Source organism: Leopardus geoffroyi, chromosome B2, assembly GCF_018350155.1.
Source record: "Leopardus geoffroyi isolate Oge1 chromosome B2, O.geoffroyi_Oge1_pat1.0, whole genome shotgun sequence".
In the NCBI taxonomy this organism is placed as follows: Eukaryota; Metazoa; Chordata; class Mammalia; order Carnivora; family Felidae; genus Leopardus; species Leopardus geoffroyi.
In genome coordinates, this window is record NC_059332.1 from 78,351,878 (window position 1) to 78,379,128 (window position 27,251).

At 34.9% G+C, this 27,251-nt stretch overlaps 1 protein-coding gene across 2 annotated transcripts in view; it reads left to right on the forward strand.

Moving 5' to 3' along the window:
- ZNF292 (zinc finger protein 292) overlaps positions 1-27,251 on the forward strand; it is a 96,500-nt gene that overhangs the window by 48,885 nt on the left and 20,364 nt on the right. Inside the window, exons 3-6 of one of the 2 annotated variants that reach the window (XM_045498961.1) lie at positions 1,866-2,020; positions 2,206-2,284; positions 4,509-4,644; positions 20,826-21,028. In XM_045498961.1, the coding sequence (XP_045354917.1) occupies positions 1,866-2,020; positions 2,206-2,284; positions 4,509-4,644; positions 20,826-21,028 (573 nt within the window). The remainder of the gene's footprint in view (positions 1-1,865; positions 2,021-2,205; positions 2,285-4,508; positions 4,645-20,825; positions 21,029-27,251) is intronic. The other variant, XM_045498962.1, reaches the window with a different exon arrangement.

Here is a 27,251-nt window from a genome sequence, read left to right on the forward strand (position 1 = left end):
AGGTGTTCTACAATTAACGCCTGACACTAACTACCTGAACTTAGCATCACATTCCATAGGTTAAAGGATTCAGTCCCTCAAGATTGTCCTCACTTCCGATATCAGCGGCCAAGTGAGTGCTTGGGTCTCCAGGTTACCTGCACTTCTGTCCAACTTGGAGAGGGTCAGGGTCTGTGGATATATGTATGACTGCTCATAAAGTGAGTTGTTGCTGCATTGCTCTTAAATTTACCAGATTACCCTTTCTAGTCCTTTCTTCCTTCCTTATCCTCTCTGATCACTTAACTACTATTAGAGGTAGTAGAGAAGACAAGGCAGTGTTTTGAGTGTTTAATGGTAGAATGTAATTTCTTCCTTCCTCCTTCCTAACTTCTTTCCTACCTTCTTACCTATCTACATATTGTTTTTACTTTTTTTTTTTTTTTTAACATTTATTCATCTTTGAGAGGCAGAGAGAGACAGAGCATGAGCAGGGAAGGGGCAGAGAGAGGGAGACACAGAATCAGAAGCAGGCTCCAGGCTCCAAGCTGTCAGCACAGAGCCCGCCATGGGGCTTGACCTCATGAACTGCGAGATGATCACCTTGAACGAAGTCAGATGCTCAATCAACTGAGCCACCCAGGCACCCCTACATATTTTTTTAAAAACTGCTTCTGTAGGCCAAAAAATATAAGCCCTCATGGAGTTTTCATTCAAGATACCCTCTTTTCTAGGAAAGGACACTGAATTTACACGTGATGAGACGAGTCTTAAATCTTGAAGTGTGAAGAGGACCAATTATGGCAGTTTTCTATATTATAAAAACAATTAGAGTCCTTTATTTAGCATACTTATAGAACCTTTTAGATAATACTTTTTAGTAACCCACGATTTTAATAGTTGTAGAATCTTAAATGTGGGTGTCTGCTTAAATGCTGCTGCCAGTTTATTCCATCTCTTCTTTCTATAGAATAAACAGGGTTTTTTCCTTTTAGTAATTCTGATATGGTGCATTTGAAATATTTACTTCATTAAGGGATGAGGAGTAGTTTCTATTTAAAAAAAAATAAGCACTTTATTATACAAGTTATTTGACTTTATATTTGTTGAAGTTCTTTAGATGATTTTTTTAAAATGATAAAACTTGTCATAAAAAATAGCAATATGTTGTACCGTTATTTTTTGTTAACTGAAAAGTTAATTTCTTCTGACCATATATGCAATTTATTTGTTTTAGGTGTTCAATTTTATGCTCCCTATATGAAAAATAGAAGTGTAAATATTTGAAATTCTTTACTACATGCCTCCTGGTCAAGCTGGTCTAGGTATCTTGTTTTTAAAACAACTTTTAGGGGCGCCTGGGTGGCGCAGTCGGTTAAGCGTCCAACTTCAGCCAGGTCACGATCTCGCGGTCCGTGAGTTCGAGCCCCGCGTCAGGCTCTGGGCTGATGGCTCGGAGCCTGGAGCTTGTTTCCGATTCTGTGTCTCCCTCTCTCTCTGCCCCTCCCCCGTTCATGCTCTGTCTCTCTCTGTCCCAAAAATAAATAAAAAAAAAAAAAACGTTGAAAAAAAAATAAAAAAAAAAAACAACTTTTAAATCTTAGAAGTTTGGGGGTGAAAGGTGACATTTTGACTAAGGAAGTCATCCTTCGTGAAATGATGCTGTTGTTGGATGATTTAACACTAATCTTTTCTCCTCTATAGAGCTGCTAGAAGTAAGACTATGGCTTTATTACTTTTAATAATTTAATTGGTATAAGCTACTTTTTGTTTTCATAGATAAAGCATGATATTTTTCAGAATTTCTCAGGGAGGAGAGAAAAACTAATTAGCCAGTATGTATTTTGATTTACGTTGAATATTTTTTATTATTCCTTCCAAAACAGACACTCCTTGAATATGCAGAGAAATGGAAAACTTCAGAAGATCCTTTACCTTTATTGGAGGTATACACAGTGGCTATCCAAAGTTATGTTAAAGCCCGACCTTATCTTACCTCTGAATGTGAAAATGTAGCATTGGTTCTGGAACGCTTGGCATTGTGAGTAGACCTTTGAGTAAATAAAAAATCAGATACAGCTCTTTTGTTTTAATTCTGTATTTCAGTCTTTTATGATAGTTTAAATAGAATAGTTTTGGGGTACCTACTGATACTAGAATTATTTGTTTTATTTTACTTTGAATCTTAATAATTATTTCTATCGTTACCAATTTTTTGTTTTTTAGAAGCTGTGTTGAACTTTTATTGTGCCTACCTGTCGAGTTATCAGATAAACAGTGGGAACAGTTTCAGACACTGGTGCAGGTGAGAATATCTACCTATTAGATTTCATATAGGCATATCTTATGTCTGTTTTCTTTATATAAATTTTTTGGTTACACTTTAAAACATCTAACTAATAACAAGCATTAATTGCAGCTCTTGTTAACACTAATGTCATGCATATAATATATGTTCAATAAATGTGTGCTAAATGAATATATACATTTAGATAGATTGGTTGAATATTGCACTGTTCTTTAAGATCAGTTTAGGACTTTGCCAGACCAGTAAGGGAAAACAAAAGAAAATGCCCTAATTTGTATTTAGAAACAGTTTAATTGCTGAACATCTGCAATATTTTTATAAGAATTTAATATAGCATATAATCCTTTGTGGGGGTAGGTATATTTTTCCCATTTTAAAGGTGAGGAAACTGAGGCTCATACTTTAAAATATTTATTTGCCCAAATTTGTACAGTTGATTTTACAGAGTAGTCATTTGAATCAAGGTTCTTTATTCCAGAGTTCATGCTTTTCTCCTATAACTGAAAACACATGCTTTGTCTTTTTTATTTAGTGCTATTATTCTGCCTTACGTAGTACTACACATTTTAGTACTTAGTTGTCTTGGAATATTTTCAAGAATGTTAAATTTTGTTTCAAGCACTAGATTGTGCTGGATATACTATAGCTTCAAGTACATTTTGATTAATTGATTAATTAAAAAGAATGTTTCTGCTAGCTAGTTTCACAAAGTACACTTGTCTCTTTCTCTAACCAGAGTTCTTAAAATATGTTTTGGCTTGATGTTTTTCTGTAGGAGATACATTAAAGAGAATTTTATTCTCAAATTTTAGAAGCATGTGAAATAAACTATCTTTAGGTAGAGAAATCAGCTTTCCTATTTCAATATTAACCATTAAAATCTTCATCGGTTGCAAAATTCTTGAAGGTAGGATTCATATCTTAATATTATAGGATTTCACATAGTATTTTACACATAATACTTAATTGTTTGTGGCAAGGAAGGTGTCTTGTCTTGTTTGTCACGTTGCAAATAACTTTTTGATCATGTAGTTTCTACTTCAGCATGTCAGTACCTCATGTCTTAGGTTATTTCCCCAGCAAGTATTTATTTTTAGGTAAATAATTATTGTAGAACTTTTCATTGTTTGGCACTCTATCCCTGAATTAAGTTGTTTATATGCAAATATAATACTGAATTTCTCATTATTTTGTTTGTTGACATAAGATAAACTTTTAAACTTTCCTTTTTGAAACAGAAGCACTAGTTGATATTTTCCATATGGGTTAATGAGAAGGAAATAACTCTTTAAATCCTTATATGGTAGCTTTCAGCAATTACTTAAAGAAAATTTCTTCAAGCCCTGGAACTTGTTGCAGTGGGAAGATTCTATGGTTCTGAGGAATAGACTTTTTGTATAAACATAGTATGTAGCTTTAAGAGTTTCCATAACACTTTGCTCTTATTTCAGAGCTTCCTTGGGGTTATTTTATACCTGCTTAACAGCATTTGTTTCATTTAGCCTGTGCTTCCCCTTTCTTTACCCCAGTAGAGGATAAGCCCCATAAATGCAGGACCAGTTGCTCTCTTCCCTAGTCCTTTGCCCATAGACATTCCCAATAAACAGTTTCTGAATTGGGTAAAAACTATTGGTCCTTTTGTGTTTCGAAGAATACACTAAATGCATGAACACTTGGAAACAACTAGTAAGCAAGTTTTAGTGTCGTAGCTTTAAATAGAATATTGCCAAGGCTATGTAATAAATAAATGAAAAATCATGCATTTAGTTGTTTTCAAAAGTCCCTTTTATTGGGATATGTGTATGTTGTCACTTAGGCCTTGATGCAGATCTGTCACTTATTAATGGTAGTTTTTTGGAAAAAGTTTTGTTTTTGTTTTTTTTTTTTACTAACACAGGATATAAAATGTGTAAGGTCTTTTATGCTATGGATATTCTGATAGCTTCCTTGAGAAATAACTTTGCTCTTGGTTTAGATTTTGGAGGAAAAATAAGTTTGACTTATTTCTAGAAATACATTGTATTTATTAAAATTTATAATTGGTACAGTTCTGGAGATTCATCTTGAAAAAATCAGAAGTAAAGGAATTCAGCACTTTGTAATGTGATGTGAAAATTTTAAGATAAAAGTCTTTTCAAAAGTTAGTATTATATTTAGAGCCTGATAAGCTTGCTTTTAAAAATCTGTTGTAATTCTTTGGATGTTTATTTAATATTTATAGGTAGCTCATGAAAAGCTGATGGAGAATGGCAGCTGTGAATTGCATTTTTTAGCTACTCTAGCTCAAGAGACTGGGGTGTGGAAAAACCCGGTACTGTGCACTATTCTTTCCCAGGAACCATTGGATAAGGATAAAGGTAAATTTTCTAGAGAGAGAGAAAATAAAAATCACTAGACTAGAAAAAAAAAAATGAGTACTTAAAAAAATTGTTTTGATAAGTATAATTCATCTCAAGATTTCCCAGAGAAGGACCATTTAATTAAGTTTTAGCTGAGGTGCTTCAGGCCCTTCACCTTTATTTTATTTGGGGGAAGATGTATTTATAGGATATTACACAATCTTAGAGTAACAGAAAAACTAAAAATTTTCCCAGCATCTTTTCAGTAGAGGAATTCACTCTGCAACATCCTGACAGGTGGCAGTCTAGCTTATATTTGATAACTTACTTGACAGATGGAGAAGCAGAAGTAGGGTAGTTAAATGATTTTCCTTAAAACAGAGACAGAAATTCATGCTAGAACTCTCAAGTCTTTGCCTTTAAGATTAGTACTCTTTCTCAGCTTGTTGCTCCATCTTATTTTATTCTGTTTTGTTGTTATTGGATGAGCTTGGGCAGTAATGATTCCAGTAAAACTGGCAGATACCCTGTTGAAGTAGGTGGCTAAATCACTAATAATATGTATAACACTTAATGTTCAAAAGAGTTCAAAAATTATATACACCATGAAGAAGACCACAGTTACAGTCTTTGGTACTTTTCTTGAAATTGTTTAGGAAAGTACCCAGATTTCATCCAGACCTTTCCCAGGGTATTTAACTGAAGAAGTAAATAAACTACTTCTGTTGTTTATTGCTGCTTTGCTTGTTGATTGATGGCGAACCCTAGGTATTTTGCTATGTAATAGCAAATTGTGAAGGCCCTGAGAAAGTGTTGTTAGGGCCATTGCTTGTGAATTCTTCTGGTATTTTGATATTTACCAAACAGTCTTCCCAGCCAGTCTCCAACTTCTCTTCAAGCTGGTTTTTTTCTACCTGGCTCCCCTCTTAACCATTTCTCCATGCTTTTCTGATAGTTCTAGCAATGTTATCTGTTTCTTAATTTTCATAAGCCAGATGATTTTTAGTACCGCCTTCCATCATGGATACCTACAGATTAGCCACAGTGTTCTCAAGACCTTGGAGAAATGGGGAGTGGACTCTCATTACTTAAGTTAATAATAACATGTAAAAGTTGAGAATCTTAGATTTTTTTTGCCTTTGGCTTATTAGTTTTATCCTAGTATACTAACACCACTGTGATTTTGTTCTTATAATCAAATTATACTTCCTGATCTATCCAGCTTTTGGAAATATTGGATGTAATATATTAATAATAATATCAAATTGCATTGTATAGTTCCTAACGGTTTGAAATGTGCTTTTAGAAGTACTCGTTTCATTTAACCCTCACAATGATCCTGTGAAAAAGGCAGGATCTTTATTGTCCCTATTTTACAGATGAGAAATGGAGGCTCAGGAAGATTGGCTGTCTTTTCTATATCACATTGCCAGTGATGTGAGGCAGAGCCAGGAATTGAAGTCAGGACTTTTCTCCTTTTTATATCATGCCTGTTGCACCTAGCCTAAAACCTGTAAATAAAATTGCATCTAGCTTAAATTAAAGAATTAACTCCTCTTCTCTGTTGTTAGTTTCTGAATAGCATTTTTGCCAAACTTACACATTACGCTAAACAGGAAAATGGAATTTTTACCTTAGCAGAGATTTAAGATTTATTTTAAAAGAGCATGTGCTCAGTTTCCTTACTTGCTTAAACGTGCTTAACATTGTTTCTATTAACAAAGTCTCTGCCCATTTCTGTGCTGCTCTATTTCTTGTTCTTTGCCTGACATAGCTACTAGAGTAATTTGTGGACTATTTAGCCAAGAGGAGTTTCTTACAGTACAGTGGGTTATAGGTAGCCAGACTTTAATACAACTCAGATGTGAAATGACAGAGATTTTGCATCCATAGTCTTTACTTGGTCCTCTTTTACTTAGAATGTCTCTTTGATGGGAGTTATTTTATGGCTAATCACACACATAAACTAGAAGTGTATGTTTATTACCTGCTTTGGAAAACTTGAAGGAATTAACATTTTACACAAAAATACGAATTGATTTACATTTTCAAACTTGATGGTTGAAAAGGATGGGGAGCTTTTAGTTTTACCTCTCTAGCCCCTTAGTTTAACTTAATTTAGCCTACAGGAAGTGTGAAGTGAAGAGCTAGAGCTGAGAGAATGAGTACACCTCAATAGGCTGTGCTCATTAGTTTATAGTAAAGCCTCTAGAGTTTTCATGCATTTGAACAGTAATCTACTTAATTCTGAATTTTTTTTTTAATTGACTAAGTTTGGACCCACTACAACCCAGCTAAACCAAGAAATGCTCTTTGATTTGGGGGATTGAGCGTGGGTGGAACTCAAAATTTTAAATGCTGGTTTCACTTTAAGGTTTTAGCATCCTAGAATAAAGTAACTGTAATAACTAAATCAACACATTCAGGTAGATGGCCTTTGAATATCACAGGAACTTGAAGCTTACATGTTACTTGCGTCTTTCTTTGGTCATAATCTCAAGATTGTAAAGACTGAATTTTTTTTTTTTTTTTTAAAGCCCACTTTTAACTCCCATTTAAAACATCACTGATAATAAATTGGCCTTTGCTTGAACACTTCTAGAGAATGGTTTGCTAGGTAGTTCAGTCCATTCTTAACCTATGATTAGAAAATCTTCACTGTGAAAATTGCGAAAACTACATTCTTAGAATTCCATCTTTTGGATCTGGTGCTACCCCTAAAGCCATGCCAAAGTATAAATCCCTCTTTCATGCCATAGCAATTGAGATTTTTAAAGATGTTAAATCTACATTCATGATTCCTGGTTTTTGTTTTGTTTTTAATGTTTATTTTTGAGACAGAGAGAGAAAGAGTGCGAGCAGGAGAGGGGCAGAGAGAGAGGGAGACACAGAATCCGAAGCAGGCTCCAGAGTCCAGACTCCGAGCTGTCAGCACAGAGCCCGACACAGGGCTCGAACTCACAAACTGCAAAATCATGACTTGAGCTGAAGTCACACTTAACTGACTAAGCTACCCAGGCGTCCCCATGATTCCTGTTTTTCAGTGCATTTTGTTGTTCTCTTTAATGTATAATTCTTAGAACTTCATGTGTACCCTAAATATGATCTGGCCAGCTTTGAAGTCATTGGTGCTCTCGTATTTTTCATCCTAACATTTTATACATGTTAGTGTGACTTGAGATGACATTAATCGTTTTGGGTAGTCATATCATACAACTTGATGACATTACTAAAATCACACAAAATTTTTAAAAAACAAATGCTACCCTTAAATTATCAACTACATTTTTTAAGTTTATTTATTTATTTTGAGAGAGAGAGGGGGCATGAGCAGGGGAGGGGCAGAGAGAGAGGGAGAGAGAGAATCCCATGCAGGCTCTGTGCTGTCAATACAGAGCCCGACAGCTCAGAGTCCAGTGTGGGGCTTAAACTCCAGAATTGTGAGATCATGACCTGAGCCAAAATCAAGAGTTGGACACTCAACTGACTGAGCCACCCAAGCACCCCTCAACTACATTTTTATACTTTGTCTTTTGGCACACAAGGCATTGCCTTTTTTTCCCTGTTCTGCTTAATTTCACTGTTAGATTTATTCTGTCTCGGCAACTTGTCAATATTCTTTTAAGTCTTGATTTTGTTATTCAAGGTTTTTGTCCTTACCAGTTTCCTCTTATTAACATATATTCTGTTGACATCCATGTCCTTGATAATAACCATAAAATGGTCGTGTCCAGAAACCTAGCCCCTGAGATATTTCTAGAAATCTTCCTTCTTGCTTTTAGTCCTTTAATCAGTACTGTTTGATTATGGTTGTTTGATCAAATATTCCTGTTTTTCTTTTTGTCTGCTCCATGGTTCTCCTTTTTTGTATATAAGGATTGGGTGAAAGACCATAACAAGTACTTGGCTAGAGTTCTTTTAAGTAGTGTTGTTTAATACTCAGGTTACTATGACCTAATTTATTATTTTTAAAAATGAACTTCCTATTTTTAGAATAGTTTTAGAATTGTGAAAAGTCCCCATATACCCCACAGCCAATTTTCCTTACTCTTCATATCTTAAATTAGTATGCTACATTTGTCACAATTAATAAACCAATATTTATACTTTGTTATTAACTAACTTCCATACTTTATTCAGATTTCCTTAGTTTTTACCTAATGTCCTTTTTCTGTTCCAGGATCCCATCCAGGATACCACATTACATTTAGTCGTCATGTCTTCTTAGGCTCCTCTTGGCTGTGACAATTTTTCAGACTTTCCTTGTTTTTGATGACCTTGACAGTTTTGAGGAATACTGGTCAGGTATTTTGTAGAATGTCCCTTAACTGGGAGTTATCTGATGTTGCTCTCATGATTAGAACTGGGCTTATGGATTTGGGGAGGAAGATCACAGAGGTAAAATGTCATTGTTATCACATCATATCAAGGGTACATACTCTCCACATGACTTCTCATTGTTGATATTAACATTACTTGATTACCTGGATGAGGTAATGTGTTTATCAAGTTTCTCCACTTCAAAGTTATTCTTTTCCTCCCTTTCCATACAGTACTCTTTGGAAGGAAGTTACTACATACAGACCACACTTCAGAGGTGGAAATTTAAGCTCCACTTTCTTGAGGGGGCAGTATCTATACAAATTATTTGGAATTCTACACAGATTTGTCTTTTAACCCTTTTATTCAGTCATTTATTTATATCAGTATGGACTAATGGATATTCATTGTCTACTTTGGTGATAATCCAATACTACTTTATTTTAGTTGCTCAAATTGTCCCAGCTTTGGCCATTGGGAACTCTTTGATTTAACTTCTGCGTCCCTTTTACATATCCCCTTCATTGTGGGTTATGTTTTTCATTTGAGTACTTCCTTGCTTTCTGACACTGTAAGGTGCTCCAGCTTATTTTGCATATTTTCTACCCCAGTCCTAGAATCAGCTATTTTTCCAAAGAGCCCTTGTTCTTTTTCTTAGAGACTAGTATTAGAAACTAAGATCTGATAACTGGGTGTGTTCATTGCTGTGGAGGTGTCATTGCTTCTAGGACCTTTCAACAGACAAAGCAAGAAAATATATGTAGGTATGCTAAGCCATGTATATACACATCTGTAAATATTTCTATATGTAACCAGCTGTATGTGTATTAAACTAAATATGAGTGTGTTCATGCTGATGTATTTCACTCAAATCCATACCACAAGGATCATTCTAGCCTTCTCTTATCTATAACCTCTCACATAAACAGAATGTCATATAATTGGAGTCATGCAATAATGTAGCCTTTTCAGACTGACCTCCTACACCATTGGCCATCTGTGTACTTAATCAGTCTTAGTGTACATGTTTTCTACCTCTGTGGAAAACGGCTTTATTGATTAGAGTACAATGCTTGTGTACAGTATCTTGCCATTTTTCTGATAGGCTCCACTCATCCAAAGTTAGATGAGTATTTCCCCACCTCTTCCAGTAAAGTTTTTTCGTAACACTTGTAGTACAGTTAGATTTTTTTTTTTTTTTTTGCCGTATTCTGCATTTCATCCTGGGTGTCCCCAACCTCCTAAATAATTTTTTAATTTGCATGTCTTAAGATTCCTTCTTTGTTCTGTAAAGTTCTATAGGCTTTGACAAATGCATGGTGGCCATGTATCCACCATTACGGTATCATACAGAATAGTTTCACTGCCGTGAAAATATCTACTATCTTCACCCATTTAACCCTCTCCTGAACACCTGACAACTACTGATTTATTTACCATCTCTATAGTTTTGCCTTTTCGAGATTTTCATAATTCTAGGCTTTTGGTCTAGCTTCTTTTACTTGGCAGTATGCATTTAACATTCATCTATGTCTCTGATACCTTAACAGCTCATTCTGTTTTGTTGCTGAGTATTTTTTATTGCTTATTAAAGACCTCTATGTTTTTAATACCTTAACAGTTCATTGCTGTTTTATTGCTGATTAGCAATAAAAAAGATTCTTCATCCCGTTTCTTTATCCATTCACCTGTTAAAAGATATCTTGTTTGCTACAAGTTGCTGTTTATAAACAAAGCGACTATAAACATTTGCATGCAAGTTTCTGTGTGGACACAAGTTTCACATCAGTTGGATAAATACTAGGAGTAAGATTGCTAAATCTTATGGTAAGACTATGTTTTGCTTTGTAAGAATCTGCTAGACATTTTTTTTTTTTTTTCAACGTTTATTTATTTTTGGGACAGAGAGAGACAGAGCATGAACGGGGGAGGGGCAGAGAGAGAGGGAGACAGAATCGGAAACAGGCTCCAGGCTCTGAGCCATCAGCCCAGAGCCCGACGCGGGGCTCGAACTCACGGATCGCGAGATCGTGACCTGGCTGAAGTCGGACGCTTAACCGACTGCGCCACCCAGGCGCCCCATGCTAGACTTTTTCTAAAGTGACTATACCATTTTGTATTCTCACCAGCAATGAATGAGAATTCTTATTGCTCTAGACCCCCACTGGCAATTGGTATTACCTATTTGGGGGAATTTAGCATTCTAATAGGTGTATAGTAATACCACATTTTTGTTTCAGTTAACAATTTCTGTAATGACATAAGATCCTGAAGATCTTTTCATATGCATGCTTGCCATCTGTGTATCTTCTTTGATGAGGCATCCCTTTAGAATTCTTGCCTGTTTTTTAATCAGATCATTTGTTTTCTTATTGTTAAGTTTTAACAGTTCTTTGTATATTTTGGATACAAGTCCTTTATAAGTTTTGCAAATATGTTCTTTCAGTCTGTGGCTTATCCTTTACCTTAACAGTGCAGAAATTTTAAATTTTAAGGAAGTCCAACTTAGGAATTTTTTCTATTGTGGATCATGCTTTTGGTGTTTTATCTAAAAACTCATTACCACTGTGTTAACTATACTGAAATAAAATAAAATAGAATAACAGTACATGCATACATAAATACATACATCCTCACTACCAAACCTAGAGTTCTATAGATTTTTTCTCATAGAAGTTTTGCATTTTATATTTGGGTCTCTGATACATTTGGGGACATTTTGGGATAATTTGACAGGTATAACCTAATTTGTGTTCAGTGACTCTGTCTTGTCACTTAACACTCACATACCTTCTTCTGAACAATTACAAGCCATGTTTTTAATATAATTAATTTTGAGACTCTTATTTAGGATTATTTCTATTGCTCAGCCCCATTTTGAAAATTACATTTTCCTATCTATCCTTTTAAATCTAAAGTTTATTATTATCAGAACCACCATAAGAAAAGAGGAAGTCTCCCTTTTCTCTGTCATTATAAATAATACATAGACAAACCCAAGCAACAGACTTTTCTCGAGAAGGTACCCACCTTTGCCAGTTTGATTGTTCTCAACATTTTTGGTGAGCTAGGGGCCATCTTGGGTTCTAGCTTTAATAACAATTCACACAGATTAGTACCAGGTCTATAACACTCAGGGTGTGTGTATCCTTGGTCCTGAGCCTGCTTCCCCTTCTTTTGTATATGTCATCATTTTACAATCTAGACTCTGAGAGAGCTCCCTATTACAGTCACACTGAATCCCTTCAGCCTTTCCCCTTATTCTGATATATTGGGATAATTTGCAGTTGCACAGATTAAGTTTTTATCATCTTTCCAGTCCTTTCTTGAATTTGAAGCCCAGCAGTGTCTTTCCCCCCAGAACCCATTCTTTTTCAAAGGAAATTTCTAAAGCTTAAGCTTTACCACAGTACTTGTAAATCCTTAAGAGTTTTGTGAGAAAATAAGTCTTTATTTCAGTAATAAACTTTGCATTTAAAAGTGAAGGTAGAGAATTGTTCCTTGGTTTATCAGGTATTAGTATACATAAGATATAATAATATTTTGAAGGGAGGGGAGATGGGAGGAGAGAGCAGGTGATAACTCATACTTTCCAGGTAAATAGGATGAGGCCAGATATGATTACAGCTGCATTTACTTTTGGATAAGAAATCTGTAGTTCCTTCACTCTTTTGGTACATTTTTGGTGTATTTTTTTTATATAAAAATATATACAATATATTTTTTTTATAAAGATATATATAATATATATATTTTTTGTATAAAGATATATATATATATATATATATATCTTTACCTGTCTATACAGAGAATGCCAGAAGAGGTGACTCTGAAACCTAGACTTAAATCTACTGACAGGGGCGCCTGGGTTGCTCAGTCGGTTAAGCGTCCGACTTCGGCTCAGGTCACGATCTCATAGCTTGTGAGTTTGAGCCCCGCGTCGGGCTCTGTGCTGGCAGCTCAGAGCCTGGAGCCTGCTTCAGATTCTGTGTCTCCCTCTCTCTCTGCCCCTCCCCCGTTCATGCTCTGTCTCTGTCTCAAAAATAAACAAACATAAAAAAAAAAAATTTTTTTTTAAATAAATAAATAAATCTACTGACAATTTTTTTTGTGTTAGGACATTTCTTACAGAAAGTTACTAAAAAGAAAACCTTAAAGACTGTACTAAGTACTTTTAAGAATACAGTTGACCTAACTTGTTTCTCTTTGGTTGTCCCTCCCTCCCTTCCTCTGTTGTTTGTTTAATTTCCTTTTTCTATTGCTTTGTGTCCCCTTCTCTTCTTTGCCCTTAACTGACCTTGTCTTGGTATACAAAATAACTGAAGGGAACATTTTAGATTTTATTTTTAAAAATCACTACTGGGGCGCCTGGGTGGCGCAGTCGGTTAAGTGTCCGACTTCAGCCAGGTCACGATCTCGCGGTCCGTGAGTTCGAGCCCCGTGTCAGGCTCTGGGCTGATGGCTCAGAGCCTGGAGCCTGTTTCCGATTCTGTGTCTCCCTCTCTCTCTGCCCCTCCCCCGTTCATGCTCTGTCTCTCTCTATCCCAAAAATAAATAAACGTTGAAAAAAAAAAATTTTAAAAATCACTACTAAATTAGATTGCCTTTTACTTGTATATAACCCTTAGATCCTTGAGGATCAGTGATGGGATAAAATTAAGCTGACAGAATTAAACTACAGTAAGCTTATAAAAGTATTCACTCACAGTTTTGGGCTGATGACATATTTGTATTTATACTCTACTATTATGTAATTAAATATAAACATAGTGACCCCCATATTTTCATTTTCACTAAAAATGATTTTAAAATACACTCACTGGTTTCTTGAAACATCTTGAAACATTAATGAGTGTATCTTATAATAATGTTACGTGGATAAATATGTCAGAACTTAAACATAAAACTCATAATGAGATCTTCACACAAAAATTTTAATGTTGCATACTAACTAGGTTCATCTATGATGTGGATTTTTATTAAATAAAAAATTCTTTTTAAATGTTTATTTTTGAGACAGAGACAGCACAAGTGGGGGAGGGGCAGAGAGAGACAGGGGAGACAGAGAATCCCAAGCATGGCTGGTGTCGCCAGCGCAGAGCCCGACACAGGGCTTGAACCCACAAGTTGTGAGATCATGACCTGAGCTGAAACCAAGACCCTGACCCTTAACCGACTGAGCCACCCAGGTGCTCTGACAGAGAATTTTTTTTTTTAATTTTTAAAAATTCTGTTTCATATCAATCATGTCAAAAATTCAGTTATCATAAATTTTTACTATAATCCATTATGACCATAAAGTTTCAGATTAATGAAAAAGGAAGCAAGACTGAAATCTTTTAAGTAAAAATTCTATTTCTTACAAATGTAATATATTCCCTCAAGAAAGGATGAGGGGTGGGGTGAATATTAAGATTATCCCTAATTGGTATAATTTGGGCACTGAAATCTAGATACCTACAGCAGTGGTACTCAATCCTGGCTGTGCCTAAATCACCTGGACAGTTTTCAGACATTTCAGTGCTTAAGAGGCCTACCTCAGACCATAGTCTCTGGGTCTGAGCCCCAGGCATCAGTAGTGTTTTGTAAGATCAAGATAATTGTACAGCCAGGGTTAAGAGCCACTTATCCAGAGCTTGACGTGTTGTGTTTTTATTAAATTTCTAAATTTGGATTTTTGTGACTAACAATGCTGCATTGATTTTTTAATTTATTTTTTTTATTGTGGTTAGAAACATGTAACATAAAATATACCATTTAATCATTTTTAAGTGTATAGTTCAGTGTTAAGTATATTCATATTGTTGTAAAACAGGTCTCAGAACTTTTTCATTTGCAAAACTAAAATTCTGTAATAATAGCAACTCCTTCTACCCTACCCACTTCTACCAGCCAGTAGTTAAGCACCATTTTACTTTTGGTTTCTATGATTTGATTACTTTAATACCATATTTACCTTTTTGTGACTAGCTTATTTCACTTAACATAATGTTTTCAAGGATAATCCATGTTGTAGCATGTGACAGGATTTCCTTTCTTTTTAAGGCACCTGTGTGCGTCAGTCAGTTGAGTGTCTGACTCTTGATTCCAGCTCAGGTCATGATCCCAGGGTTGTGGGATTGAGCCCTGTGTTGGGCTCTGCTCTGAGTGTGGAGACTGCTTAAGATTCTGTCTCTCTCCCTTGCTCACATGCTCTCTCTCAAAAATAAAAAAAAATGAATAATATTCCACTGCATGTATATACCACATTTTGTTTATTCATTTATTGGTGGACATTGGGATTGCTTCCACTTCTTGGCTGTTATGAGTAATATTGCTGTAAACATGGGGGTGCATGTGCATATCACTTTAAGACCCTCCTTTCAGTTCTTATGTGTATATACCCATAAGTGGGATAGCTGGATCGTATGGTAGCTAGTTCTATTTTAACTTTTTGGGGAACTTCCATATTGTTTTCCATAGAAGTTGCTCCATTTTACAGTCCCATCAACAGTGCACAAAGGTTCCAATTTCTCCATATCCTCACCAGCATTTATTTTCTGGGTTGTTTGTTTGTTTGTTTGTTTTTGATAATAACTATTCTAATGGTGTGAGGTAATATCTCATTGTAGTTTTGATTTGTATTTCTCTGATGATTATTAGTTGGGTATCTTCTCATGTGTTAGACTTTTGTATATCCTCTTTGCAGAAATGTCTGTTAAAGTCATTTGTCCACTTTATAATAGGATTATTTGATATTTTATTGTTCTAAACATTTTTTATATATCCCGGATATCAACTCCTTATCAGGTATATGATTTGCAAATACTTCCTCCCATTATGTAGGCTGCCTTTTCACCCCGTTGATTCTGTGCTTTGATGCATAAAAATTAGGTTTGATGTAGTTCCAGTTGTCCGTGTTTGGGTTTTTTGTATGTACCTTGGTGTCATATCCAATAAATCCTTGCCAAGTCTAGTGTCTTCAAGCTTATCCTCTTTGTTTTCTCCTATGAGTTTTATGGTTTTGTGTCTTAAATTTAGATCTTCCATCCATTTTGAGTTAAATTCTTATATGGTATACAGTAAGTGTCCCACTTCATTTTTTTACATGTGGATATGAGTTTTCCCAGCACCATTTGCTGAAAAGATTGTCCATTTCTCATTGAGTGATTTTGGCAGTCTTGTTGAAGATCATTTGACTATATATGTGAGGGTTTATTTTTGGACTTTCTGTTCTACAGCATTGCCTATATATCTTTGTTATTAGGCCAGTACCACACTGTTTTGAAAATGTAGCTTTATAAATTATTTTGAAGTGAGGAAGTGTGACACCTCAGACTTCGATCTTTTTCAAAATTATTTTGGCTATTTGGAATCCCTTGAGATTGCATATGAATGTTAGGCTAAATTTTTCTATCTCTGCAAAAAATGCCATTGAAATTTTGACAGGAATTGTATTGAATTCTTAAATTGTTTTGATAGGTGGACATTTTGACAATTATTAAGTCTTTCAATCTATGAACACAGGAATCTTTCCACTTACTTGTGTCTTTAATTTCTTTCAGCCATGTTTTATAGATTTCAGGGACAAGTATTTCACCTTCTTGGTTAGGTTTCTTTCTTTTTTTTTTTTTAATTTGTTTTCGTGTTTGTTTATTTTTGAGAGAGAAAGAGAGAGAACACAATCAGGGGAGGGGCAGAGAGAGAGGGAGACACAGAATCTGAAGCAGGCTCCAGGCTCCGAGCTGTCAGCACAGAGTGCAGGGCTCGAACTCACAACCTGAGCCCAAGTCGAACGCTCAACCAACTGAGCCACCCAGGTGCCCCAGTTAGGTTTATTTCTAAGTATTTTATTCTTTTTGTTAATATTGTAAAATAGAATTGTTTTCTTAATTTCCTTTTCAGGTTGTTCATTGCTAGTGTATAAAAATGCAATTTATTTTTGTATCCTGTGACTTTTTGCTAAAGTCATTTATTCTAATTGTTTTTTTGTGTGTGTGGAATCTTTAGGGTTTTCTATATGTAAGATCATGTCATCTGCAGTCCGATTATTTTACTTCTTTCCAATTTGAATGCGTTTTCTTTTTTTTTCTCTCTTATCTAAATGCTAAATTGTTTTTATGATAAATACAAATTGTATTTTTTAAAAAGGAATAGGTAATGCAGATTCGGGTAGGCCATGATGAAGATTTTAGAATTTACTCTGAAGGCAAAGGGACCATTGGAGGATTTTAAACTGGGAGAAGACAATCAAGTGTGTACTTTAAAAAAAAAAAAAAAAAGAAAAGAAAAGAAAAGAAAAATAAATTTAAAAAAAGAAAAGAAAAGAAGACGCAAGTCCTAGTGGAGATGATGGCTTAAGAGTGGATGCAGGAGACTAACAAAGTGCAACAAAGTGGTCTGGTAGATTAAAGACTGGGCTGGGAGGAGTGGGTGAATGGCAGGAGTAGAGATGGGGAAGAGTGAATGGATTGAGTATTTAGGAATTATAAGTGACAGAATTAGGTGGTGGATTGGATGTGTGGGTGAGAAGCAAGTACGAGAGAGCATTTTTAAGGCCAACTCTTAGATTCCTGGCTTTGAGTACAACTAAGTGGATTGAGATGACATATGCTGTGGTATGGAGGTTTTTCCCCCCAAATGTTTATCTATTTATTTTGAGAGAGAGAGAGAATAGAATCCCAAGCAGGCTCTGCACTGTCTGCACAGAGCCCAGTGAGGGCTCCATCTCACAAACTGCGAGACCACGACCTGAGCTAAAATCAAGAGTCGGATGGATGTTTAACCAACTGAGACACCCAGGCATCCCAGTATAGAGATTTTTGTATGCAGAGTTTGAGATGGTTGTTAAATAGCTAGTTCAGAGATGCTACAGAGGAAATCGTGTGCAGATCTTGGCGTGGAGATACACATCCAATTAATAAGTTCATTCCACTTTGAGGAAAATTCAGGACCTAGTCTGAATTAAGATTTTGTGCATAGGACATGCTCGTTTGGTATTTGTGGAATGATTTATCACAAAAATCCAACATATATATTGTAATATATTTAAAGTTAATTATCTTTAATGTAGGAACTAGTATTTTTAAATATTATGTATGTGGCATTCTATGAGAAGAGGCCATTTCTTACTTTCTCAATTGAACTGGCTAAACATTCATTTACATTGTCATTTTATGTAATCCAGCTCTCTTGACAGGCTCAAATGTGGTAAAACCTGCTTTTCTGTTCAAGTCCATAAATACAGGTAAAATAGATTAAAAGGTTACATACCAGTAAAATTCAGGATATTTTTACTTTTCTAGAATGGGAATGGGAAAAGCAAGGTGAGGAATGAGATGTGCTATGACTAGCTATTCAAGGATAAATATAAAACTTTTTTCGTAAGTCTGGCAAGCACTAAAACAGGTAGTCTTTGAGGTGATGTTATAACATCTGTGATGTCTGGATTGGAGAGGAATAGAGAAAGATACAGAGGAATGGGAAAAAGGAAAGCAGTGAGGAAGAAATGGAGAAAGGCGGGGGAGAGTGAGCATTTATTAGGTTCTGAAATGGGTATTAAGATATAATCTACTTTTGATCCATTTGAACCCCGTGCTTCAGAATTATTTTCCCTTAAAAGTTAATGCCACCTCACAGCTCTTTACTGCTATACAGTGCCACTCTAATTAGAAGTAGACACACTAGGGGCATCCTAGTCAGTTAAGCATCTGACTCTTGATCTCAGCTCAGGTCTTAATCTCAGTGTCGTGAGTTCAAGTCCCCTGTTGGGGCCTATTTAAAAAATGCCCAGCGTGGAGCCTACTTTAAAAAAAAAAAAAAAAGTAGACACACTAGTTAAATGTGAATTTTGTTTTCTAATGCCACCACTGTATTAAGCTGGAAGTCAGAGGACCCATTTTTTCTTTCTGGTCCTGGTTCTGTCATTAACTGGCTGTATGACCTTAGGACGTTATTTACCTTCTGTGAGCCTCAGTTTACTCATCTGCCAAATGATGGAGCTGGACAAAATGATTTGTAAAGTCCCTTCTGCTCTAATACTCTGTATTTCTTTGGAATCAATTTTGCCCTAAGTGTGGCAGTGGTTTCTTATCATTAAAAAAAAAAAAAAATCCACGTGCAACTATGTTTTTGACATTTTACAGTATTAACATATATCCTCCTATATATTGAACTAGCACAGAAATTATTTTGTACAATCTGTCATTCTAATTTATATGTTGCTATTTGAGATTTTAGGGACGATTTGAGTTTCTATTCAGAGTGTCATCAGTTTTGTTAAATACTTGCCACCTTTAAATAATTTCTTTGCCACAGTCCTCAGAATTTGTTGATTTTGAGTTTTAATGGGAATATTTTAAGTAATTCCCAGACTTTGTATTGCTGGCTTTTTCCTTTTGAAAGAATGACTAGGAAAGTAAAACTTTTTTAAGTCTGTGACTTACTTATAGCCAGAACAACTTTATTTTCACTTTTTTTTTTTTTAAGTTCTCATTTAAAATCTTTACTGATTTTGGTTTGGCAGTGAACTAAACTGTTAAAAGATATTTGCAATATAATTGTCCCCAGTAGAATCATGTGATATTAAAAAAAAAAAGTAATGCTCCATATATGTAAGACATATAGTCAGAGGCACTGTAAAGTTATGTTTAGTTTTATTTCTCTGTGTTCAGTCTTTATACTTTTTGATTTAGTTTAATGTGGCAGAGAGTAGAATAGAAAGTGGCAAGTACAAAGGTCTAGACTTCAAGAAAAGGATGGAATTTGGGTTTCTGTGTTAAAATGCTTCGCTCATGGTTTTAATACTGAGGAGCCATGATTATTATACTGTCTTATAGGAGAGTCTTTTTACAGTGGAATACAGGAATATAGTGCAGTTATACCTAAAAAATAAAGGTACTAGTGGGTAGCAAAGGATGTTTAAAAAAGGAAAAACATCTCTCACTTTCCATCTTTTAACTTACAAATTGCTTACTAGACGTATCTTCCAGTCTGTTCATAAAGAGAGAAATTGTGTGTTTTATTTGGAGTATTAAAATTGTATTCCCAAAAGCCTTCCAAAGGTTTCAGGCTAGCCATCACCCAGTAGATTTTTAAACATGATTTTCTCATTGTGATAAAGAAAACAGGGAAGAGTTTAAATTTGCACTGTTAAAATTTAGACTCTCCCTCACAAATACAAAAAGTAAAGATTCTTATTTGTAGTTCATCAAACAGGCAGTAAGAAATTCAAAGACTTGAACAGAGTAGAAGTGTATTATGCTTAAGTGGGTCGTGAGGAAATGTTGAGGTTTATCAGTTAATGTTTTAAAAGTTACAAACCTAAGGAAGTTTCAGCAGACTTCACCCACTCCCTTAATTTTTCTATAGATATTTAATTTGTTTTAGAACACCTATTAAAGCAAAATAGACCTCACCTTTGTAAAATAAAAAATACATCATCAGTACTGAACACAGTTATTGGTTGAATCTCATCCTCTAGCGTATCCAAGTATCCTTTTGTGGTTACCAGTATGAGTGTGTAATGCTCCAGTACTGCAAACTTCTAGGGGTGCTACTTTCTGGTATTCAAGAATAAATGTGAGGAAAAGAATTTAGTATAATTTTAATAGCAATAGCTATTAGAATTCAATACAAAATTATTTTTAAGTTAATTCACTTCATTCTAAATGGTACTCTCAGGTAAAAATATTTAATGCAACTTTTAAAAGTTAGCAGTGTAATCTCCTTTTGCTTATTAAGGTCAAGTATTTTGTAATAGTGTGACAGTAATAGAAAATTGCAAAGAAAAAAGAGTAGTAGTTCCTGTGCTTAAAAAAAATATATATATTCCTGATAAGTATTTGTATTGCAAATGAATTTTCAAATGTTAATAATCTATTATGTCTTGTTTTTTAAAGTGAATGAATTTTTAGCTTTTGAGGGTCCCATCTTGTTGGATATGAGAATTAAACATCTAATCAAAACCAATCAGTTAAGTCAAGCAACTGCTCTAGCAAAGCTGTGTTCTGACCATCCAGAGATTGGTACAAAAGGTAGTTTTAAGCAAACTTACCTTGTTTGTCTTTGTACATCATCACCAAATGAAAAGTTAATGGAAGAGGTGAGTATATTTTCTTTTGTTAGTAATTAATTTTAAAAATGAAGAAGTTAATTTTCAATTAGAATGTCTTTGACTTCTCTTTCTTTTAGATAGTGAGGGACTATTGTCAGTCTTAACTTTTCAGTATGCTCTTGGGTAGTGATTCTAAGCAGCTTTCAGAATTATATGTAAACTGATTTCATCTAGCTTCTGTTTTAAATAATTCGAATCTTTTTACTGCTTTGGTTAAATTATGGGAAAGATGGAGGTGGCTTAACAATTTAGTAGGATGTTTATATTTGTCAGCAGTTGGGCCTTAACTTTAGTTTTACCTGATACTTGTAGGATACTTGTAGATCTTTCTAACTGGCTAATTTAAGTAACTATTGGAATTTATTTGACTTCTTACTAAGAATATGTTTTCTGTTTTACACACACACACACACACACACACTCATGCATGCACACATAATGTGTTCAAAAACATAATGTATCCTAGGAAGAAGTTATAAATACAGATAGATAAATGTCTATATATAGGTCACAATTTTACTTGTATATTTAATGTAAAGCTTTATTTTCTCTGTGTGACATACGATATTTTTACTTCTAGTTTGACATAAAACATAGTATTCATTTATTTGTTTTATACTACAGAATTCTGAGGTAGAATCATGGTCCAAATGGGAATTTGCATAATATAGCCTCAGACAGAAACCTGAACGCCTACATGAGGTTACAGGTTGTAATTGTAGAGGTAATTGTGTGATTTTTTTTTTTTTTTTTTTTTTTAAGACTAGAAAATGAAGAGGAAGATGGTAGCCTTGGACCAAGATTAGGTCCAATAAGGTTGTTGTGGATGGTGAGGATAATGAGGATACTGGGAAGAGTGATGTCTGGCATTTTCTAGGCTGGATAGAATAGCTCCCAGGGCTGTAGCCTAGGGAATTATATCATTAGTTTAGACATTGGCTAATCCATAGATTTTTTTCTTTATTTCTCTTTTATCTCAGATAATTGGCTTTTTAGTCTCTATATCAGAGCAAAGTAGGAGACTGAAGTTTTCTTATTAGTTCAGAATAGCTATGCAGACAGTTAATTGGCAGATATATAGTTTCTTAAGATAGCTTTTGAAATGTATTTAACAGTTTTTCTAAAATTCTTAAATTAACTATTGTGCTGCTGCTACATCTTGGATTTTTTTCAACTCAAATAAAGCTTTCATTATCAGTTCAGCTCTTGTCCTTATGTCAATCTGTCCGTCCATCCATCCTCCCTTCAGCAAATTTTTATTAAGTACTGTGGGGTTAAATGTAAGTTAAGGCATAAGCCTTGGCCTAAAGAATCTTTAACTTCTAATAGAAAACTTTCTAAACATAGGGTCATTGGATTAGCTTTGAAGTCCTGTTTGAAGTTGAAGAGTATGAATTTGTAATTTCCAGGAAGAATCTGTATTTCTAACTCTCTTGAATAATCAAAAGATCTCGCAATACTGAACCTAAGTTTCCTTTTGGTTTAGTTGAGTAGTAGCAACCCAGCTTGCTCTGGGACGTCCTCAGGAAAATTCTCTGTGAGGACCCCAAGTATCTCTGATATCCTATGAAATGATTTTTTTCCTTCTTACATTAAGCAGATAGAATTAAGGCATTCCATGTTCTTTTTGTTTGTTTGTTTAATGTTTATTTCTTTTTGAGAGAGAGAAAGGGAGTGGCAGAGAGATAGGGACAGAGGATCGAAAGCAGGCTCCATGCTGACAGCAGAGGGCCTGATGCGGGGTTCAAATGCACAAGCTGTGAGATTATGACCTGAGCTGAATTCTGACACTTAACCGACTGAGCCACCCAGGCACCCCAAGTCTACACATTCTTGCTAAAAGTCTCCCTTTGCTTAGAGATTGTTTGGTTATTCTTTTATGTTCCTATTACAAACATATAGAAACTTTTTCTTCATTTCCCATGTGAAGTGGGTTAAGATTGGCTGTCACCAAGGTCTATTTTATTTCTGCCCCAGGGAAAAGTAGTCACTTTGGAACAATTGCCCAAAGATAGAGGTGGTATTCTCTCTTTCTCTCTCTCTCTCACACACACATTCATTTACCTTTACTTGTCTGGTTCTTATAAGCATTTGAGGTTTTTACCCATTCCTTATAGTATGGTGGGAATAGATACTGGAAAGAGTCAACCATAGGCTGGATTCTGTGGTCCTTTTGAGGAAATCCTTGTCCAAGTGAGCCAGTAGGCAAGGGATTGACTATTCCCCCAGGGATCCTTTCATTGTAATAGAATTAGCAGCTAGCCCTGGTAGATGGCTGAAGAATGGGGCTGAGAGAGTGGAGTGTCTGTCTGGCTTCTCTGGAATTACTAGCTTGGTCTGTAATCTTGATAGAGGTATAAAACAAAGTGAGCATTGTTTATTTTAGATCCAGTATTTCTCTTGGTTTTGTCATTAAAATAAACATAGAATTTAAAAAGTAAAATTTTCTTTCTCTCTAACCATCACTTCTCAATTTAATACTCCCCCAAGTAATCATTCAGTTTGAAATTTGATATATAACCTTTCTGATAGTTATATATATATTTTTTTTTCTGTATATTTTTCTATATATGTATGCACCCTGGCAGCTAATTACTTTTTCCCCATTTATTATGAACATCTTTCCATATTGTTCCATATAGATCAACCTCATTCTTATGGCTGCATAATTCCATAGTATGTATTTGTAATAACTTTAGTCAGACTAGGGGGCATTTGAACTATTGTCTTGTATATATATCCTTTCATTCCTGTCAGGGGTACACTGGTGGGACAGATTTCTGGAAGTGGACTTCCTGGATCAAGGAATTTTTAAATTAATAGATAGGGACTTACTACCAGCCAAAAAAGATTATGCCAATTTATATTCCCATAAACAGCATATGAAATTTCCTCTTCCCTAACACTGGAGATTATTTGTCTTTTAAATTTTTGCTAGCCTGAGAGTTAAAAAAAAAAAAAAAAAGCTCGTTATTTGATTTTATGTTTTATTAGTATGAGAGGTTTACCATTTAAATTATTTTATAGAGGGAAAGCAATTTTATCTTGGTAAGCAAAAAAGACTTCTTAAAATGTGATTAGAGCCAATACATTTTAAAAGTATACTCAGTAAATGTATATAAATACTGGTGAAATGTTCTATATTTTTTGAATACCTGGCATAAAGAGCCATATTAAAACCTAAAAGTCATCTTTCATGGTTTTTTTTTTTTTTTATTTTTTTAATGTTTATATCTGTGTGCATGAGCAGGGTAGGGGCAGAGAGAGAGGGAGACACAGAATCCAAAGCAGGCTCCAGGCTCGCACAGAGCCTGATGTGGGGCTTGAACCTAAGAACCACGAGATCATGACCTGAGCTGAAGTTGGACGCTTAACCGACTGAGCCACCCAGGCACCCCTCATCTTTCATGTTTTTGAAATGGTTTTTCTGTTTTACAGAGAGTTTAGCATAATATGTCTTTAACAGATCATTCTGATTTTAAAAATTTATTCAGTTCTAAATTTTCTGGTACTTAAATTTTTGCTCATTTTTCAAAGCAATAGAGAAAAGATATCCATATTATATAAATAGTCCCTATTTAGGTAAACACTGGTAATTGCTACTTTATGCTGCCTTGGATTTAAAAAAATAATAATTCTTGTTCATTGATAGCTATATTTGACTTGTATTTCACTTTCATAGTTTGAATAGAGCCATTCATTAGTCTAAATACAGTTTCATTTTCCCTGCCATTCTCTTTAGTGTCCTGTTTTTTTGAGAGGACTGTCTAGTGGCAAATCAGGGAAATGAAAGACAGTAAAAATTGTTTTCTTAGCATACCTATAAAAAGTGAGGTTTTCTGTATTATTGAATATGGCAAATGTTTCAGTCGATATGTTGTATATGTATGAAATAAGTATGTAGAGGCTACCTAACATAAAAATATATATTTCTAATGATTAACTGTAAGCTAATGTAAGTAATGGCATTGGGAAAATAGGTTTCCTTATATATAATATACACATTTTACATCATTGGAGCAAGAAGAGTGGCTTAGGTTTTAGAAGAACCGGACAACATGGGCGCTTGGGTGGCACAGTTGATTAAGTGTCCGACTTCGACTTCAGCTCAGGTCATGATCTCGCAGTTCGTGAGTTTGAGCCTCACGTCGGGCTCTATGGACATCTCGGAGCCTGAAGCCTGCTTTGGATTCTGTGTCTCCCTCTCTCTCTGTCGCTCCCCCACTCACGCTCTGTCTCTCTCTTTCTCTCTCTCTCTCAAAAATGAATAAAAATTAAAAAAAAAATAGTGTAGGGGCGCCTGGGTGGCGCAGTCGGTTGGGCGTCCGACTTCAGCCAGGTCACGATCTCACGGTCCGTGAGTTCGAGCCCCGCGTCGGGCTCTGGGCTGATGGCTCAGAGCCTGGAGCCTGTTTCCGATTCTGTGTCTCCCTCTCTCTCTGCCCCTCCCCCGTTCATGCTCTGTCTCTCTCTGTCCCAAAAATAAATAAACGTTGAAAAAAAAAAAATTAAAAAAAAATTAAAAAAAAATAGTGTAGAAGAATGACAACAAAAGATCGGTTTCAAAACAAATTAGATTTTCAGGATATAAGATTTTTTTATTAAACCTGAACATGTGAAAATCAATATTTAGCAATAAAGGGCCTCAACTTGCTTGTGCATGGAGAATTCTGAAAAGAATACAGACTTTGAAGCTATATCTGGGTTGAAATCTTGACTACCACTAATTAAGCATGTGACTGAACAAGTAACCTCTCTGAACCTTATCTCTAAAAAGTTAATAGTAATATCTACCAGGCAAGATATTGTGCAGATTTAGCAATACTATTTCTGAAGAAGCTGGCACAAATAAATAGAAGCTGCTATTATTGTTGTTATTAACATGAAAAAGTAAACAAAACTCATAGGTTGACTTCTAATAATTGTCTGTATGTGTGTACCAGGATAATTGTTTAAAATTAACACAGTTTGCAGTAAAAGATAATGTGATTAAATGGAAAGAATGTGAGTATTTGATGTCAATCAGACAAAATTTGATTTGTAGTTCTACCACTTAATTAACTTTTGCAACTTGGGCAAATAATTTGTTTGAACACCACATTCATTGTGTAAAAAATGTTAATTATAATGCCTACCTAGTAGAAAATTTCTGATTAAATAATAAAATATGTCTGACAGTGCACTTAATGTGATATAGATATTTGAAAATATTGTATGATTACATATTGTACAGCCCCTTTTTAATTTTTTTAAATGAGCTCACTTAAAGATTTGTTAGAAGGAGTTAGATAGAGGCATAGTGGAAAGAGCACTGCACCAGGGAGTTGGAATTCCAAGACTCCAGTTTCACTCTTAACGCTGCCACTAACTTCATAATTCCTTTCAGAAGTCGTTGTTAAACACACAAACTCCGAGCTGTGTCTTCTCTTGTTTTAGTGTTTTCTAGCGCAGCTTAAGGTATAGAATGGGACCTCTGAATCTATTCTCATGCAACCTTTGTTCTCAAAGATAAGCCTCAAAGTTATCCTCATTTAGATACTTATTCAGTCCTAAACACATATTTTACACACACACACACACACACACACACACCCTCTTTCTCACACTGACATACTCAGAAGTTGATGAGGAGAGACATAAGATCAATAAGGAGGGGCATGGTTACCTCTGTGGTGCATGGGTGCCAGTGCTCTGTATCGTCTTCAATTTTTTTTGGCCATTTGTCATTTATGATATGTTGGAATTAATCTTTTTATTTTGTGGAACACTGGTGATTTGTGATTATGTGATGTTTGCCATATTCTTGTTTTACAGCAAATGCTTGTAGAGATCATATGTAAGTTCTGTTTATGTAGTAAATCATTGTAATATGATAGTAAATTTTAACTTTTCAAAAAATAAGCAATAAGATGTGTGTAATTAAATGAAGTTGCCTTCATCTAGGTTATACTTATGTATGCATGGCTGTTGACAGGCTTTGAGATGAAATGAATTGATATGAAAAGAAAAATAATGGAGATTTATAGAAAGCTGAGATGAGTTTAAAGGTAGTATAACTACAGTATAAAATGTTTCATATTATACCTTTTTCCCTCAGATGAATAGACACTTTATTAGTTTATATCCAGTAGATCTCTGTGTCTTTCTGCTGATTCTAATGCTTTTTAAATTACCAGATGAAAAAGGGGAAAAATACAGCTTTTCTTTTTCA